This window comes from Piliocolobus tephrosceles, chromosome 10 (genome assembly GCF_002776525.5).
Source record: "Piliocolobus tephrosceles isolate RC106 chromosome 10, ASM277652v3, whole genome shotgun sequence".
NCBI lineage: Eukaryota > Metazoa > Chordata > Mammalia > Primates > Cercopithecidae > Piliocolobus > Piliocolobus tephrosceles.
In genome coordinates this window covers 61,158,724-61,178,330 of record NC_045443.1, presented here as the reverse complement: position 1 = coordinate 61,178,330, position 19,607 = coordinate 61,158,724, and the positions used below count along the sequence as shown (strand labels likewise).

The window sequence follows — 19,607 nt, the reverse complement described above, 5'->3', positions numbered from 1 at the left end:
GGGAACAGAAATACATTTCTCACATTAGTACATTATTTCATGAATCCCACAAACAGGGAGAGTCCACTCTGTCAGGCAGCGATGACTACACAGGGCCTGTCCCCGCCAAATTCACAGTCTATTAGGAGAGAAACAAAGGTAAAAAACACTCCATATCACCAGTTTAAGGGAAGGATTTCTTCAAAATCATCCTAAGGAGGTTATTGCTTTATATTTCAGTCCTTATAAATCTCATATATTACTGGGTACTCTCTCAATTACTTTTTTGTCTTAACATTTTTAATTGAAGTCAAACTACATATAGAAAAACACACGGACCATAAGTGTGCAGCTTGATGATGAATTATCACAAAGGGAACACACCTATGTGAGTAACAATCAGACTAAGAAAAAGTATATTACGAGCCTGCTAGTGCCTCTCCCAGTTACCATACACCTATTCCCTCTCCTCCTCCATTACCTGGATTTCTAAGATTAGATATTAGTTTTGCCCTTTCTTGCACTTTACATGAATGAAATCCTACAGGATGTATCATTTTTGTCTTCCTTTTGCTCAGTGCGAGATACACTCACTTCTTGTGAGTATATTTCATTGCTATTCATTGTAGGAATAAACTGTAATTCATCCATTTTACTATGGATAGATGCTTTTTTTTAGTTGTGGGTTATTTTGAATAATACTGCTATAAACACATTTTTGTTTAGTCACACATATATGAATCGAACTGCTGCTAAACTGTTTTCCAAAATGATTGTAATTAATATTGTCACCAGCAGAGTGGAAGAATCCCTGCGATTCCACGTCCTCATCAACAGTTGGTATTGTGAGTCTTTCTTTTAAATTTAAACAATTGTGTTGGGTGTGCAGTGGTATCTCACTGTGGTTTGAATATGCATTTCCCTGATACATGAGATTGAGCACATTGTCATATGTTTAAGGCAATCTGGAGCTCCTTAATTGAGAACACTTTGTTCAAATCTCTTTCTCCATTTTCTAAGTTATGAGTCTTTTTCTTAATGATTTGTTGATACGGATATGAATCTTTTTGTAGTTGTATGTGTTGCAAATATTTTTCCCCACTCTGTGCTGTGGTTTTTCCCTCTTTCAATAGTGTCCAGACGAACAAAGATTCTAATTTTAATATAATGCATTTATCAATTCCTTCCTTTCAGTGTTCCTTGTGTCCTATTTAAGAAATATTTTCCTATCTCATAGCCATGAGATAGGAGCTTATTTATTTATTAATCTTCTAGTAGTCTTTTTATTCACTGAAGGTCATATTCTACCTTTGCTTATCAAAGTATAATGTAAATTGATAGCTTTTTGCTTCTGTCACACCATGTAAAGAGTTTAGAACATCTTAACTTCATTTACTCCTCCTGATTTATATGCTATTTTTGTAATGTATTATAATAGAATATACGTAAATATTTATATATTTAAATTTAAGACATTATTATTTTATGTAGTCAATATTCATGAAGCATCATCCATGTATTTATTACATTCTTGGATGTCCAGTGCTTATATTTTAAGGGTACCCTTTAGAAATTCGTTTTAGTATGTGTCTGTTTTGTTAACTTGACAATGTCTTTTATTTCACCTTCATTTATTAAATATTTTCTTCTGTGCAGCAGTTATTTTCTTTTGGTATATTAGAAAGATACCACTGTACTCTGTTGTGGCTTCCATGTTCCTGTTGAGTGAGAAGGTTACTGTCAGTCTGTCACCGCTTTGAATAAAATCTGCTTTCTTTTTCCAGCTGCTTTGATAATTTTCTATTCATCTTTGGGTTTCTACAGTTTCACTGTAATATATCTAGGTAAGGATTTAAAAAATACATTCTGCCTGGAATTTCTTGGACTGCTTGAATTTGTGTGATGTTTTTCATAGACTTTCGTAAGTTTGCAGCGTTTATCTTTTCAAATATTGACTCTATATTCTTATTTTTCTTTCTGGATGGGGCGCGGTGGCTCACGCCTATAATCCCAGCACTTTGGGAGGCCGAGGCAGTGGATCTCTTGAAGTCAGGAGTTCGAGACCAGCCTGGCCAATATGGTGAAACCCCATCTCTACTGAAAATACAAAATAGCTGGGTGTGGTGGTATACGCCTGTAATCCCAGCTACTCGGGAGGCTGAGTCAGAAGAATTGCTTGAACCCAGGAGGCAGAGGTTGCAGTGAGCCGAGATCGTGCCATTGCACTCCAGCCTGGGTGACAAAGCAAGACTCTGTCTCAAAAAAAAAAAAAAGAAAAAAAAAAATTTTGTTGTTTCTGGGAGTTGAATTAGCATATTAGACATCATTGTGTTCTCTATATCTCTTATTCTTCTTTTCAGTATTTTATTATCTTTGGTTTTTGATGCTGTGTTTTCATTATTTCTTCTGATTTGTCTTCTTTAATGATTTATTTTTTAGCTCTATTTGATGTTACACTCACCCACTGCTTTCTTAGTTTTGGTTATTTCTCAGTGCTAGAATTCCTATGTAGCTCATTCGCAAATCTGTTATTTTAGTGCTTATGATTTCCAGATGAAATCTAAGCTTGACTTTTAAAAACCTCCTTGAACACTGTAAATAGTTCTTTTGTCATTTATTTCTAATAATCCCAATATTTGGAGTTCCTGTGGGTGTGTCTCTATTGTCTATTATTTCTTCTGGCTATCACTCATGGTTTCTTATCTCTTCATTGTCTAACTATCTTTGCTAGATATTTTTTGTAGAGTTATTTGAGGTCAAAGGTGAGGTTATCCTCCAAAGAGAATGTTTATTTTCTCAAACCATTAGGGGCACTAATAGCTCAGAATCTCTGGATTTTTTTTTTTTTTTTTTTTTTATTATACTTTAAGTTCTAGGGTACATGTGCATAACGTGCAGGTTACATATGTATACATGTGCCATGTTGGTGTGCTGCACCCATCAACTCGTCAGCACCCATCAATTCATCATTTATATCAGGTATAACTCCCCAATGCAATCCCTCCCCCCTCCCCCCTCCCCATTCTGGATTTTATTACTGTTCAAAATACTGGATGATCTTCCTTTTGGGAAGATACGGTTCCCTGTATCACAGGTTGCAGGCCTGGCCATGCATCTTGTCCCAGAAAATAAAATTTGAAGGAATCAGTTGAGTGATCCAGTCCATCATTACAGGAAGTGGAAATCTTTTCAATTACTTTTTTTTTTAACAAAATAATGTTTGGGAAAGAAACAGTAGCAATTAGTTCTAGTTTGGATGTTTAGAAGGTCATGTGATGGAATTAATATTAAAAAAAAAGAAGGGAAAGAAATTTAATAGACAATAATCATTCCTGGGGTTATGCACAATGCAAAGGGTAGAGACTGCTGGAAAAAAAGCATATTAATGACCATTAAAATACTGTAATTAATTAAGGAGGTCATAATTAAATATCTATAGACTGAATTAAAAGAGTCACCATCCTACACTAGTCAAATAGACTCTTACAGCTTGTAGACAAATTTCTAATGACAGTATCATGCACAAGTTTTAAAAGCATTATATTTCAAACAAATAGATGTGAAGATGGTATACTCTGAGAAAAGTGTACTTGATGACTCAAAATGTGGCTCTGGTAATGACAAATAATATCAGGATATATGAAGAGTCTTCATAAAATTGTGAAAATGAGAAAAAAACAGCATTTCTAAATTAAAACACTGTTTTATATATGATTTAAATTATGCATAACTAAATTAATAACTGAACAAGGAAGGTAAATATTTGACTATGTTATCTACAGCTCCATAAATTTTATATTTATAATACTTTAAAAAAATGGAAGTACTTGTGCCATATATAGTAATTAAAATGCTACAAAGTAAATGCTATTATTCCTTTATTCAATTAAACTCTTGAATATGACAAATGTGTAAGAAAACACAGGCAAAAGAGTATACTGTGCTGTCTGAGGAAGTCACGGAAGGCACCATTCAGAAGATAAATTTTGAGCACGTATTAAAAGGTGAATAGGTGTTCACTGGAAAAAAGGGCATTCCAGGCAGAGGAAAAAGTGGGAAAAGAGAGACGCTGGCCTTCTTGGGCTACAACCAGAAGTTTTTTTTGAGAATTAGGAGTGCATAGCATTGAGAGAAGATGACTTGCTAATAAAGGCCCTTCCTATTGTATGATACTGGGGTCAGAATTTAAAAAAATAAAACAAAAATAAAGGCCCTCATCTACCACACTTAATTGAGAATCAACAGGGACACTGACACCTATAAGGGACAGTTTAGATTTACATTTTAAAAAGATCCCTGAGTTGATGAACAATAAAAGGGAAAGAGACAGAAAGCAGGAAAGCTAGTGAGGAGACCCTAGTTCCATTAGAGATGATGAAACCTTGATCTAATGAAGTAAGACTGGGAATGAACACGATGGGGCATATTTGAAAAACATTTAAGCAACAGCAGTAGCAGTTAATCGTTTTCAACAGACGGCTTAAATAGCAAAACTGCTGGGAAGAACTACAGCTTCTTTTGCTCTGGAAGGCAGAGCAGAACTTCCAAATACATAGGAGCATGAAAAGTATACGTAGGAGCATGAAATGTTCTTCAGATACTGGTGAGGTGAAGTACAAGAATAACACGATGTAACGTTCAATAAGGTGCTCTGATATGTACCCAATTAAAACACAATTAAAGGAAAACAATGACAAGAAAAGCTCCTAAAATACACAAACAAAAAACCACAAAATCCATCTGAACAACAAAAAAACCCAAAAATAATCATGAACCAAAATAAACATTCCTAGTTTGTCTTCAAACGCAGTCAGTTTTTGTTTTTTTTAATGGATTCTCTATCCATGTATTCAGCCATTCACAAATTCAACCAACTGTGGGTCAAAAATATTTGTAAAAAATAATAATAATAATAATACAACAATAAAAACTAACAAAACCCACTATAACTATTTACATAGCATTTACATTGTTTTAGGTATTACAAGTAATCTAGAGATGATTTAAAGTATAGGAAAATGTGTGTAGGTTATGTGCAGATACCACACCATTTATATAAGGGACTTGAGCATCCTCGAATTTTGCTATCTGTGGGAGATCCTGGAACCAATCCCCCTTGGATGCCAAGGGACAACTGTAATCTGTAAATTTGTTGGAATTTTGCAATTAAAGTGTGTTCACTGAGTTTATGACACAGATGGTTACATAAGAATGTTTCACTAGAACCATGTTCTTACATATAGGTATAGGAAACCAGAGACAGCAGCATTATCAAATGCACACATGGAATACATATATGAAGAATCAAAATCAACACCACCATTTTTCTTCTTTTTTTCAACTTTCTTCTCAGAAACAGTGGTGTCATGGTTAAATGTGGAAGTATCAGGAATAAAGGATGTGACAGAAGCCACCGGACACAATGCTGGGACTGCATATCATCCCATGGGATGTTTGCAACAGACAGTAACACCAGCTTCTGACACACACCAGCCATATTGGTAAGTCTCGGGGGGAACATAATGAGGCAAATATGAAACAGCTAATGTGAGCCTTGTAATACCTCCCCATCAACAGCAGGAAAACACAGTTGGGTTTTGGTGGAAGGAGAGGCCAAAGACTTGACAAAGGATTCATGAGAAACCGGAAGAATGCACTGCACTGAAGGAGCTGCCCGGGTGGCTTGAACTCTGAGCTGTGGGTCAAAATGAATGAGGAGGGAGAGGTGACTTCTGTGGGCTTTTGTGGACTGGGGAGAGGTGACTTCTGCGGGCTTTTGTGGACTGGCTCTGTTGCCTTTGTGTTACCAGGACACTACCATCACTGGGAGAACAAGACAGCTATTTCAGTGGTCTCATTCCCTGAATGCACTGTGTTATTCTAAGGCAAACCAGGTACTGAGTAGCTTAAACAACAGAAATGAATTGTCTCACAGTGCTGGAGGCTAGACATCTGAGATCAAGGTGTTGGTTTGCAGGGTTGGTTCTTTCTGAGGGCTGGGAAGGAAGGATCTATTCCAGGCCTCTCTCCTTGGCTTATAGATGGTCATCTTCTCCCTATGTCTCTTCATATCATCTTCCCTCCACCTGTGTCTCTGTATCCAAATTTCCCCTCCCTTTTTATTATAAGGACACAAGTCATATTGACCTACTTTAATTTGATTACTTCTGTGAAGACCCTATCTTCAAATAAGATCACATTCTTAATCACTGGAAGCTAAGACTTTAACATATGAATTTTCAGGGAGGACACAAATCATACCATAACACACTCCAGGTATTTTAAGGCACTGTGCCTTGTACCTTGCACTGATACAGTCCTATTCATCCTTTAAGACTCATCACTCATCTGTGAAGGTGACCCTCATCCCTTCCTTCACCTCCCCACTGAACTACTTGCTCCTTCCCATTGCTGACCTTGAATGTATTTCAATTACAGCACTGTGTCATTTCAGATGTACTAAAAATTAGCAGAAAGGGACCACACACACACACACACACAGATTGGGTCAATTCCGTAATTAATTAGCCAAGGGTACAGAAACTCACAGCTAGCACAGGCCACAGAAGGCGACAGCACAGGCAGAGCATCCTGCCATGGCCTTCCCTTGCTCCTTGTACCCTAACATGGGTGCAATGCTAGTGACCCTATCCCCTGTCTGTGTTGGGTAGGCATTACCAGATCTGAAAAAAAAGACCAGTGTTTGCTGTCCCACAAGCTTTTTTTGGGGGGGTGGTAGGGAATGTCACATCACCATTCCAGAAGAATTCACACTAGTAATTTATGTACTTGCATTTAAGGTAACGTTTACAAATGCTGGGCTCTCTTGTTTTTGAACAAAACTCATTCTCAGCAATGATATAACTTAATCCAAGGAAGAAAACATCATCATTACTCAGGACTCTCAGAACAAAGTCTCTGCTTTCAGCTGTGTCTCAGAAAACCTGTTTTCCTGCGGCCCACCCCGACTCTGATTTAATGACCCATGTGGGTGGACTTGACACTGAGTGTGGTCTAAGAAGCATGATCTCAAATTGATTTCTCACAAGCACCTGCCACACTGTTTAGAGGTTTATATTTCCACCTATGGTAGAAGCAACTTGAAGTCAGTGATAACTTATTAATCTTTATAGCTCCAGGGACTAGCACGGTGCCTGAAACACAGCAAATTATCAGAAAAAGTTCACTGAATGAACAGTGGATGCTGAAGTTATCCTTTCAAATCATGGATGCCAAAAAATGCTCAGTGCATCAGAGAAAACGAGTGGCTTCTCCACTGAGAGCCATCCTGAGCTCTGCCATTTTCTTTGGGGTGCCCTATCCCAGGACTCATTTTTATACCCATCCTAGAAATTCTCCTCATTTCTCTTGGTATTCTTTTGGATCAAGGCCTTCCCTTCAGTGAGCTAAAGCTTGCTTGAAACAAAAAATATAAATGTGTGTTTGTGGTGAAAGACAGTTGATCCTATTTTTAATTTTGGCCAAGAAGATGATGTCATTTAAGGGACAAATGGCAGTTATCTTTTACTTAGTATTTTCCTGTTAGCTCATCAGTAGAAGGTTGCAGGCAAGTCAAAGATACTTAAATCAGTAAAAATGAAGTTAAAGGCCACAGAGAAGATCCAAAGCAGTAATTATAATTAAGTGGTTATCAGGCTTCATATCTTATATCAAGTCTCAAAAGAACTTGAGAATCCCCCAGGAGAGTTTGATCATTGATTTACATGACCTGGGATTCTGCTGAGGTCACTGGTATTATGAGAAATTGGGGGGGGGGGGAGGGGAATGTGATTTTTCTACCCTAGGTAGGAGGTATAACTGAAATATCTCTTAGTTCCCTCAATTTCCCATGCCATGAAAATTGTCTCAAATGTTTGCCTAAAATCTGGCTCATTATTGTTTAAAATATCTTGTGTAAGTAATGTATTTTTGGAACAGTCTGTGAAATACTCGTTGGCAAGCTGCTGGTGAAAGACTTCAAATGGTGCTAAGAACATTTACGTGGAGCTATCTGTTCATTCAACACTGTCGCAAATTGATTGAGAAATTATGGGCTTCTCTCATTGTACGTTACCCTAAGGGTGGTAAATCTACTATAATTTAAGAGAGACTAGTTGTTTTATATGTGAGAAGGTTTTACTCATAGAACAGCAGTGACATGCTGATGAAAACTTTATTTTCTGGACCAAATGTTGGGACAAACGGTCTGAAAATGGGGCAAGCTATCACAAACCAATGCTGACCTAAAAAAATATGAAAGGCATAGATGCTCTCCTCAAAGTAGTTCCTTTTTCTCTTTCTTTGACTGTGTATAGATGAAGGGAAGAATGAGAAACTTGAAGAAATGGGAACTGTAATCAATGGTGAGTTACTCCAGAGGCTGGTTTGGAAAGGAAGAAGCAACAGGAATGACCCCTAAGCAGAAATCCCTACAACAAGGTTAAATGCAACTTTTGAGAAAGCAGACAAGACAGTGCAATATTAGGCTGGAAAGTGTTTGGAAAATGTTTATAATGAGAAAGGTATAAATGATTAGTTTGTTTTTGAAAAGTTGCCTTTAAGAGCAATGTTGGGCTGGGTGGCTGAAATGAGTAAGGTGAGCCGGCTGTGGCTCTCACCTGTCATCCCAGCACTCTGGGAGGCCAAGGCGGGAAGATCGCTTGAGCCCAGGAGTTCAACCAGCCTGGGAAACATAGGGAGACCCTGTCTCTACAAATAATAAAAAAGTAGCTGGGCATATTATTTTGTTTTTGAACAAAATTCATGAACAATAATAGAAAATTTAAAGAATAATTCAAAATAATTATTTGTAGAGACACTGTCTCTACAAGTAATAAAAAAGTAGCTACTTGGGAGGCTAAGGCAGGAGGACCACCTGAGCCCGGGAGGTTGAGGCTGCAGTGACTGTGCCACTGCACTCCAGCCTGGATGACAGACTGGCACCCTGTCTCAAACAAAACAAAACAAAACAAAAACAAAAGTAATGTTGATTAATGTTTCCCTTCAAAGTTTTAATAAACAGCTAAATAATCAAAATAAAACAATGACTGGGCACAAGGCTGTGTGGCAGCAGGCTCCGCTCTAATTCCATATGCACAACACACAGTGGGCACTAATGAATATTCACTAACGGATCGGCTGGAAGTTGGAATCGTGAGACTGAGGTACTAAGGGCGCAAGTTTGCAGCATAATAAAACTCAAACCTCATTTTTAAAAGTTTAACAGGTAAATGTAAAGTTGGGAAGTGACAATAAATGTCACAATCTCTTATGAATCTTCATCAACCACAAATTTAATTAAGCCCTTCTCAAACCTTTTAACTTTTACTACTTGTAAGTATACTGAGGCCATTTCACAAGCATGTACTGCTCTCTTCTCTTTGTTTTAAGGCAGATGATACAAACTCAAATATCTTTAAAGGCCAGGCAAGCCTTGAAAATGAGCTGAGTGGGCTGAGTGGAGAACATGGCAAACTGGAAGCACACATTCTGTGTCTAAAGGAAGTCAGTTATTGTCCTATAGAAACACAGGTCTAGTGTGATCACTTCTTCTAATTTTTAAAGAGGCTGGATATTGATAAATATATATTATTTATTATATATAATATATATTTATTATACATTTATATATTATATAATTTATATATTATACATTTTATAAATATGTATATTTATAAAATATGTAAATATATATATACATATATATATATATATATATATTTTTTTTTGAGACAGAGTCTTGCACTGTCGCCCAGGCTGGGGTGCAGTGGTGTAATCTCAGCTCATTGCAACCTCCACCTCCTGGGTTCAAGTGATTCTCCCGCCTCAGCCTCCTGAGTAACTGGGACTACAGGCATGCACCACCATGCCTGGCTAATTTTTATATTTTTAGTAGAGATGGCATTTTGTCATGTTGGCCAGGCTGATGTCGAACTCCTGACCTCAAGAGATTTGCCTGCTTTGGCCTCCCAAAGTGCTGGGATTATAGGCATGAGCCACTGTGCTCATCCTGCATATTGGTATTTTTAAGAAAACTTACAGTTTTTACAGGACAGTAAATAACTTTCAAAACCCAAGCACTGTAGAGCAAACAAAAGTTTTCAGGCCAGGAGTGATGGCTCACACCTGTAATCCCAGCATCTTGGGAGACCGAGGCAGGTGGATTGCTTGAACCCAGGAGTTAGAGACCAGTCTGGGCAATGTGGTGAAACCCAGTTTCTATGAAAAATACAAAAATCAGCCAGGTGTGGTGGTGCATGCCTGCAGTCCCAGCTACTCAGGAGGCTGAGGTGGGAGGATCACCTGAGCCTGCGAGGTTGAGGCTGCAGTGAGCTGTGATTGTGCCACCGCACCCCAGCCTGGGTGGTTGAGTGAGACTTTGCCTCAAAAAATTTTTTTTTCATGGGCCAGATATGGTCTGTTGCAGGTGGTGCCTACTTTTTTGTTGTTGTTGTTGTTGAGACGGAGTCTTGCTTTGTTGCCCAGGCTGGAGGGCAGTGGCACGATCTTGGCTCACTGCAACCTCCCGGGTTCAAGTGATTCTCCTGTCTCAGCCTACTGAGTAGCTGGGATTACAGGCGCATGCTGCCAGGCCTGGCTAATTTTTTGTATTTCAGTAGAGACGGGGTTTCACCGTGTTGCCCAGGCTGTTCTCGAACTCTTGAGCTCAGGCAATCTGCCCGCCTTGGCCTCCCAAAGTGACTATTTAAGGTATTCTAAGATTTGGTGAAAAGGTTCATATTCGACTTAGCTGCACTGTCCATGCTTTTTAAAACTTGGGTGAAATTCTCTCTCAACTTTTCTTTCTTTTGGTGGGGGAGACAGGATCCCATTCCATTGGCCAGGCTAGAGTACAGTGACACAATCATAGTTCAATGCAGCCTCAAGCCCTGGGGACCTTCAGTATTTATTGTACTGAACCACAGTAACAAAACTCCTTATCTTGGCTCTCAAAGCTTCTTGTTGAATGACCTCACCTTCTCCTTCAGTTCATCCCCAAAGACAACTGGGGTGATAACCAAACTGTTCTATTCTCCCAAGGAACCTTGACATATATTGAAATATCTTTTCTTCTCTCTATTTTTATGGTTATCTACTGATTATCAAAAATCTAATTTAAGTCTTACTTTCTTTGTGAATCCCACTCCACTACAGTAAATTTTCTTCGGTGTCTAACAAATCATAAACCAGTAGTCATGCTCACAAGAAACATTAGGATAATTCAATTCATTTGCTGCTTCAGCTAATGTTTAAAAAGTACTTTTTAAGTTTTATTTTGCAGTCAGTAGGTTTTTAAAAATTTATTTTAATTAATTAATATTTTTAAGAGACAGGGTCCTGCTCTGTCACCCAGGCTAAAGTGCAGTGGCACCATCTCACCTCAGTGCAGCCTCGAACTCCGGGGCTCAAGAGATCCTCCCTCAGCTTCCCAAGTTCTTTAGAGAATTTTAAAAAATTAACCCTCACAAAGCATTGCTTGACTCTCTAAGTTTATAAGGACACTGTACTTCTCCACATTATGCCTAAAAAGGCATACATTAAGGGTCACAAACTCAAAGGCCTGTGGAGGCCAGACAGGTAACACAAACAGTTCACTGTAACAGAACTGGGAGTTGAATGACTCTGGCAAAGTAGAATTCAAATGCCCCAGCTCTTCAATTCATGAAGCAGTGCAGGGCCAGAGTAGCCAGACCTTTTTTAAAAAAAACAGGTCAAAACTTTGGGAGCCAAACAAAACATATCCTTGAGCTGCCAGTTTTGACTTTGTATATAATACACTATTTTCTTTGAGTTTAGAGAATGTTATCCAAATAAAACAGCAGAAGGATATGCAGGGAAAAACAAGGGAAGTCACTAGACATACAAACTGTAGATAGAATAGGATCCAGTAAACTGCATTAGGTATTTTGTGAAGCCTAGCCAAAACCTAGGCTCTCAAACGCTACCTCAAGGTAAGCAGTAGCTTTCCTTTGGAAAGGTTCATTTGTGGGACTCTATATAGAGATGACATTGGTTGCATCTTAAATACACACATTTGAATAAGGGCTGGTTTGTTTCTATTCGGAATAATAAAAGCCAAAATTTACAATGGGTTTTGACCAAATTATACTGGTCTAAAAATACATCATTCTTTCTTAACAGAAACAAATACACAGAGCTCAAACATCCTGGTGGGATTAAAACAAAACAGGGCATGAAAGTGAATTTTGGATATTCACTTTATCATTGTAAGTTATTTTTTCACTTCTGTCCCACAATCCTTTCTTTTGGGAATTGTCTGTCTCTAGAAATACACTATTTCTGTTGGAATTCTCAATCAAAGGGTTCTATGAGCTGCACATTCTCCAGGTTGGCCAATGACAGACTCTCATCCCCTAGATGGAACTGTTTGTCCAGAAGTATGCGTGACTTTAGCCAGGTCAGTGAAGAGTCAGTCCTACTGCAGAGACAAGGATGCTAGGATGAAGTGGGATGGCAAGCTTTAAAAGGGACCACATAGTTCTGCCTCTATCCCCAACACACTACCAACACACATGAAGAAATCACTTCAAAGTGATAAAAAGAGAGAGAGTCCTGATAACGTCATTTGAACACAAATCCAGTGATGTCTGAGGATACTGCAAACACTGACCAATAGTTAACTTTGTAACTTGTGTTCCTGTAAATTACAATTGGGAGCCTTGATTAATGCAAGAAACATTTGTGGTTCGTGTCTTTATTTTAGGAGAACGTGGATTCAAGTAAGTTAATTTCAGAAATAGGCAGCTGAATTGTATAATTGCTTCCTAACTCAACATATATTGATAATTCATATTTTATACTCTATTCATTTAAATATACTAATACTGGCAAATAAACATTTGTCTATCCCCATTCAAGTACCATTTCAAAATATGATTTTGTTCTAATTATATCAGTAATGCCATGTTCAGTACCAAAAATTTAGAGAATATAGGAAAGCATAAGGAAAAAAAAGGGAATTTTTTTTTTTTGAGACGGAGTCTCGCTCTGTCGCCCAGGCTGGAGTGCAGTGGCCGGATCTCAGCTCACTGCAAGTTCCGCCTCCTGGGTTTACGCCATTCTTGTGCCTCAGCCTCCCGAGTAGCTGGGACTACAGGCGCCCGCCACCTCGCCTGGCTAGTTTTTTTTTTTTTTTTGTATTGTTTTAGTAGAGCCGGGGTTTCACCATGTTCGCCAGGATGGTCTCGATCTCCTGACTTCGTGATCCGCCCATCTCGGCCTCCCAAAGTGCTGGGATTACAGGCGTGAGCCACCGCACCCGGCCTAAAAATTGTGAATTTTAAAAGTTAGGATTAAATTAACATGGCACACTGTGGGCCAGGCCCCACAATGGCTCATGCCTGTAATCCCAGCACTTTGGGAGGCCAAGACAGGAGGACTGCTTGAAGCCAGGAGTTTGAGTCCAGCCTGGGCAACACAGCAAGGCCCCGTCTCTACAAAATATTTAAAAAAATTAATTAACATGTTAGTCGAAAGTTCCACTGTACACAGGATTGTATATTTTTGTATATATGTTGAATTTGACAACCCATGATAACTATTTTCAGTGTGAATTACAATTTAAGGTAAAAAAATTGTATTTACATGTATATGCAGTGAGTGTCTAGTAAAATATTAATCTATGGCGGAATATAGAATCTTTGCATTTATCCCCTACAAAGAGTATTACAGGAACCCTGAGAGCAGGAAATACATAATGAAGAGGTTGAATCTTGAATATTAAATATGGCTAGATCATGTGAGAATGCCTTCCAGTTATATCTGAATTCAGAATACTGGTGTGGCAGGATGAACGCATGCTCACCTCTTCATTCTCGATTTTGAGCGTGGCGAGGCGGGACTGCAACTGTTGGTACCTGAGCATGAGCTCTGCCTGGACTGGTTGCTGGGCACTGACCTGGCACACCTGATGGAGAATGAGAAACCACAGTTACAACAGGGCACCGTAGACCCACCTCCAGAAGCACAGTTCTCCTATTTAAACGACGCACGAATCACACCAATCCTCTCAAGGTTCCAATTACATATTTACTTTTAATAGGCGCATCAAAACTTCTCTTGTAAATATGGAGCTGTTACATAAGCTGCAACAGTAGAATGCAGCTGCTTGGCCTGGCTACGACTGGAAGATGGCAGCTGCAGGAAGGACTGTGGTAAGAACGGGGCAGTTCCTGCGATGGAGCTCTGATGACGAAATCTCACTCGTGGAATTCTTAATGGCTCTTGTGCAGAGGCAGAAGATGATTCACGTGGACCATACAGACATAAATTAAGAAGGCAGCAGGGCTTATTGGTTGGGGTCTGAGCTCTCAAGTCAGTCAGTGTACTCGAATGCCAGCTCTGTCCCCTACTAGCCAGGTGACTGTGGTAAGTTACAAAACCTCAGCTTCCTAATCTGTAGAATGAGAATAATAAGAGTTCTTATAACACAGGGCTGCTGTGGGAATGAAATGAGACAATGTACAGAAGCAACTTAGATCAGTGCTTGGCACATAGTAAAAACTCAGAAAATGTGAATGACTATTTGAGCATCTTTCAAATATGGCTTCCCTAGCCAATAGCAGCCAAATTGTGTGATTCACCATGAACTTCAAGAGGCCACTTATCTTAGGTTTTGATAGAATATATTTGGCCATGATCTCAATTATGGATAAATTCAAAATCAGAGCATTATTAAAACTGCACCAGAAACAAACAATTTCTTCTTATCTGCCTTGTTTTAGAAATGCTCTTGGCTGATGGGAGTTCCTTTTATGGAGTTTCCAAAACATTAGAGAGATTACCACTGCTCCTTAGCAGAACTGGCCATAAAAAAGGGCAACCAACTTACTTTATTAAAATAATAAAACCATTAACATCCAACTGATGTCATTTGACTGTGATATGTTAACATGCCATGCTTAACATATCCACAGCTGAAAAATTTAAACAGTGACCATTTGTTTTTGGAAACATGGGATAAGCTACTCATCCTGCTTGTCAAAATCCATGTTCTTTTGGTTTAAAAACTGCTTACCATTTCTATCAAACACACATAAAATCCAATTAGAAATACAGCAGGTACATTATATATAAATACATACACACGTATATATTTTATATGTCTTAACACTTGACATTTCAGAAAAAATATGACATTAAAGAAATCTTTCATGATCTTATAATTACATCTACTTTGAAAAACAGACTGTCACCACAATAAGTTAAGACTGAGTTTTTATCTATGTTTTTTTTTTTTTTATGAGATGGAGTCTCACTGTCGCCCAGGCTGGAGCGCAGTGGCGTGATCTTGGCTCACGGCAAGCTCCACCTCCCAGGTTCACGCCATTCTCCTGCCTCAGCCTCCTGAGTAGCTGGGACTACAGGTGCCTGCCACCATGCCTGGCTAATTTTTTGTATTTTTAATAGAGATGGGGTTTCACCGTGTTAGCCAGGATGGTCTCGATCTCCTGACCTCGTGATCCACCAGCCTCAGCCTCCCAAAGTTCTGGGATTACAGGCGTGAGCCACCGCGCCCGGCCGAGTTGAGTTTTTATCTATGAGTTTTGTTTTGCACAGCTGAGACACCAAGTGCTATTATATAGCATGCTCCATAAACTGGCTTTTTTTGTTTTCTCCTGTTCATAGACAATAACATAAACAACTGTAACTCATAATCAGTTTAAACGCATGTGTTCGGTAAAATAGGATAGAAAGCTGAATTTATATAAAGGATATAAAACAGTCATAATTTCTAAGGCTCATTTTAAACTTTGGAGCCAACTTGAGTCTTAAAAGAAGTTTTGTACTTTTTTTTCCTTTCTTCCATTTTCCTGCCATATACAATTACTTTTCTTTATAAGAATCTTTAAATCAGGATTATAAGAAGCCATCAGACAGATTCTATCAGACCAGCAAAATGCCTTCCTTTTCATTAAATTAAAATGTCTTGAGGTAGAACAAAAACTTTCTATTCTGGGAAAGCTTAGTGCAACAGAAATCTGCACCTTTTATCTGTTTGACCTTTGTGAGTATTTGAGTGTTTGACATTTGCTTTAAAAGTTGGTAGCGACTGGCCAGGCGCAGTGGCTCACGCCTGTAATCCCAGCACTTTGGGAGGCTGAGGCGGGCGGATCACGAGGTCTGGAGATAGAGACTATCCTGGCTAACATGGTGAAACCTCGTCTCTACTAAAAATACAAAAAAATTAGCCGGGCATGGTGGTGGGCGCCTGTAGTCCCAGCTACTCTGGAGGTTGAGGCAGGAGAATGGCGTGAACCCAGGAGGCTGAGCTTGCAGTGAGCCGAGACACAGCAAGACTCTGTCTCAAAAAAAAAAAAAAAAAGTTGGTAGCGGCTGATCTTAGCATTAATATTAAGGGCCTTTGCAAGGACAGGAGAGAGAAAACAACTTGGAATTATTACAACTGTTAGATTATAGCAAGTGAGGAGAAATATAAGTGAAGAGACAATTCATTATTTAAAAAATGATCAATTACTGACCTCATCACCCATGTGAGACTGAAACTCAAACTTCATTGGTGGACAGAACGCAGCAGGGTACATCTCCATGAATCTCTGCTTATCGCTCCGGGGCTCTAAATTATCAACTGCATTCTCAATAATGTCTAAGCCCTCATGTCTGGAGGTTTCAAGGTTGTACTCCGCAGAGAGATATGTTCTTAGGGCTCTATTCAGACTTGCGTGGTAGCCAAGATCACAGCACTTAAAAAGTAAAAGAACACCACATACAAAAATGAATGCAAAATTGATCAGACAAAAATGTGAGACCTATAGCTATAAAACTCTTAGAAGGAAATGGGTAAGCTTTCATGATATTGGATTAGGCACTGGCTTCTTGGACATGACATTAAAAGCACAAGCAACAGATGAAAAAGTTAATTAGATTCATCAAAATTGAAGACCCCCCGTCTCTACTAAAATACAAAAAATTAGCCAGGTGTGGTGGCACGTGCCTATTGTCCCAGCTACTCAGGAGGCTGAGCCACAAGAATCGCCTGAACCCGGGAGTTGAAGGTTGCAGCGAGCCAAGATAGTGCCACTGTACTCCAGCTTGGGCTACAGAGCGAGACTCCATGTGAAAAAAAGGAAAAAAAAAAAAAAAAAAAATAGACACTATCAAGAGAGTGAAAAGAGAACCCATAGAATGGGAAGAAATTTTTGCAAATCATGTATCTTATTAGGTACTTATATCTAGAATATATAAAGAACTCTTAAAACTCAATAATAAAAAGACAAAGCCTAATTTTAAAATGGGCAATGAATCTGAATAGACATTTCTTCAAAGACGACATACAAATGGTTAATAAGCACATGAGGAGATGCTCAATATCACTGGGAAATACTAATGATAATCAGGGAAATGCAAGTCAAAACCACAATGAGATACCACTTCACACCCACTAGGATGGCTGTAATCAATAAGACGGACAATAGCAAGTGTGGGAGAGGATGTGGAGAAATTGGAGCCCTCATACACTGCCGGTGGGAATGTAAAATGGTAGAGCCACTTTGGAAAACAATCTGGTAGTTCCTCAAAAGTTAAACACAGAGTTTTTACCATATGACTCAGCAAATCTGCTCCTAGATATATATCCAAGAGAAATGAAAACATATTTCCACCTAAAAATGTGTATACAAATGTTTATAGCAGTATTATTCGTAATAGCTAAAAGGTAGAAACAATCTAAATGTCCACAAACTAATAAATAAAATATGGTATAGCCATATCATTAAATATTATTCAGCCACAAAAAGGAAGGAAGAACTGATATATGCCATAACATGGATGAACTTTGAAAACATTATTCTAAGTGAAAGAAGTAAGTCACAAAAGACCACATATGATTTCACTGACATGAAATGTTCAGAAGAGACAAATCTATAGAGACAAAAAGTAGATTGTGGTTGATGAGGGTTAGGAAGAGGGAAGAAGTTGGGGGTGATGGATGAGAGGTGCAGGATTTCTTTGTGGGATAATGAAAATATTCTAAAATTGATTGTGGTGATGGATACACAATTCTCAGTATACTGAAAGACAGCTATAGATTTATAATGGGTGAACTACATAGTATGTGAATTGTATCTCCATAATGCTGTTCAAACATAAAAGAGGCAAAATCAAATAACAAAAGAATGAAAAATAGCATTCAAGTTTTATTTGTGCAATACTGAGATTGATACAATCATTTATCGAAATCTGTGTAGGCTGCAAATACACTAACTACAATATTTTGAATTTGCATATTTTATTGAAGATCAAGAATAAACTGTACTCTTTTAGAAGTGAGAAGAACAGGTTAGAATCTGCCAAAATAGTCTAGGAATGCCTTCCCTCTTATCCCCAGAATAAAACTCTTAAATAATAAATGATTGTCAAAGTCTGCTTATTAGAGAGAGAATTTCATTTAGTATTCCTAGGAATATAACTGCTTTGAGATTCTTGAATCTTCATTATCTTTAATTTGCATTTGTATTTTTTCATGTTGCATTTTAAGAGAATATGACTTGAAAAAAGCATAATACTAGAAATTAGTAATCAATTACTGACAATTACTGACAGGCTGATTTTCAATTTGTACATAAAAGCAGTATGAATCACTTAAAGAGGAAAGAAGCGACTTTAAAGGTACAAAACTAGGTCCTTTCCCTACATTGTTCCAGTGAAGTTCAATCAGTTCAGTTTGATTCAATTCAACTCACTAATTGGCCATGGATTAAGTGCCAGGGAATATGCTAGGCTCTAGGCATATAAAGATTGGAACATAGTAAATAAACTATCTCCGTCCACAAGGAATTTGAACATAAGCTGTCCGTTGGCTTGCTGTTAAAATAGTGGAGGGGTCGCAAAGAAAGCAACCTTTGTACAAAGGATGTATCTACCAGGATGTGAACCATCGGATCTGCCTTCACTGACCTGTCTTTAGAACCTATTTAATTCCACCCTTGGATTTAAATTAAATAGGTTGGTCCTTACAACTAACCTATTTAATTCTAATCTTTACCCTCCTATTTCAGAATTATTAAATTTGAAATTTTTATGTAAAGATATTCTAAAATCTTGCTATTTAAAATTTAGTCTGTGGACCAGCAGCAACGGCAGCACCAGGGGCTTATTAGAAATGCTGGATCTTGGCTGGGCGTGGTGGCTCACGCCTGTAATCCCAGCACTTCGAGGGGCCAAGGTGGGAGGATTGCTTGAGCCCAGGGATTCAAGATCAGCCTGGGTAACATAGTCAGACACTGTCTCTACAAAAAATTTTAAACATTAGCCGAGTATGGGGGTGGGTGCTGTGGTCCTAGCTTCTCAGGAGGTTGAGATTGGGGGATCACTCGATCCTGGGAGGTAGAGGCTGCAGTAAGCTGAGATCGTACCACTGCACTGTAGCCTGGGAAACAGAGTGGGACCTTGTCTCAAAAAAAAGAAAAGAAAAAGAGAAAGAAAGAAAGAAAAGCAAGGGAGGGAGGGAGGAAGGAAAGAAGGAAAGAAGGAAAGAAGGAAGGAAGGAAGGAAGGAAGGAAGGAGAGAGAGAGAAAAAGGAAGGAAGGAAGGAAGGAAGGAAGGAAGGAAGGAAGGAAGGAAGGAAGGAAGGAAGGAAGGAAGGAAGG

General features: G+C 38.6%; 1 protein-coding gene across 1 annotated transcript in view; it reads right to left on the bottom strand.

The window, feature by feature from the left end:
• SRGAP1 (SLIT-ROBO Rho GTPase activating protein 1) overlaps positions 1 to 19,607 on the bottom strand; it is a 330,478-nt gene that overhangs the window by 73,565 nt on the left and 237,306 nt on the right. The window contains exons 7-8 of the mRNA XM_023225129.2: positions 16,482 to 16,703; positions 13,805 to 13,906 (exon numbers count right to left, since the gene is read on the bottom strand). Coding sequence (XP_023080897.1) covers positions 13,805 to 13,906; positions 16,482 to 16,703 — 324 coding nt within the window. The remainder of the gene's footprint in view (positions 1 to 13,804; positions 13,907 to 16,481; positions 16,704 to 19,607) is intronic.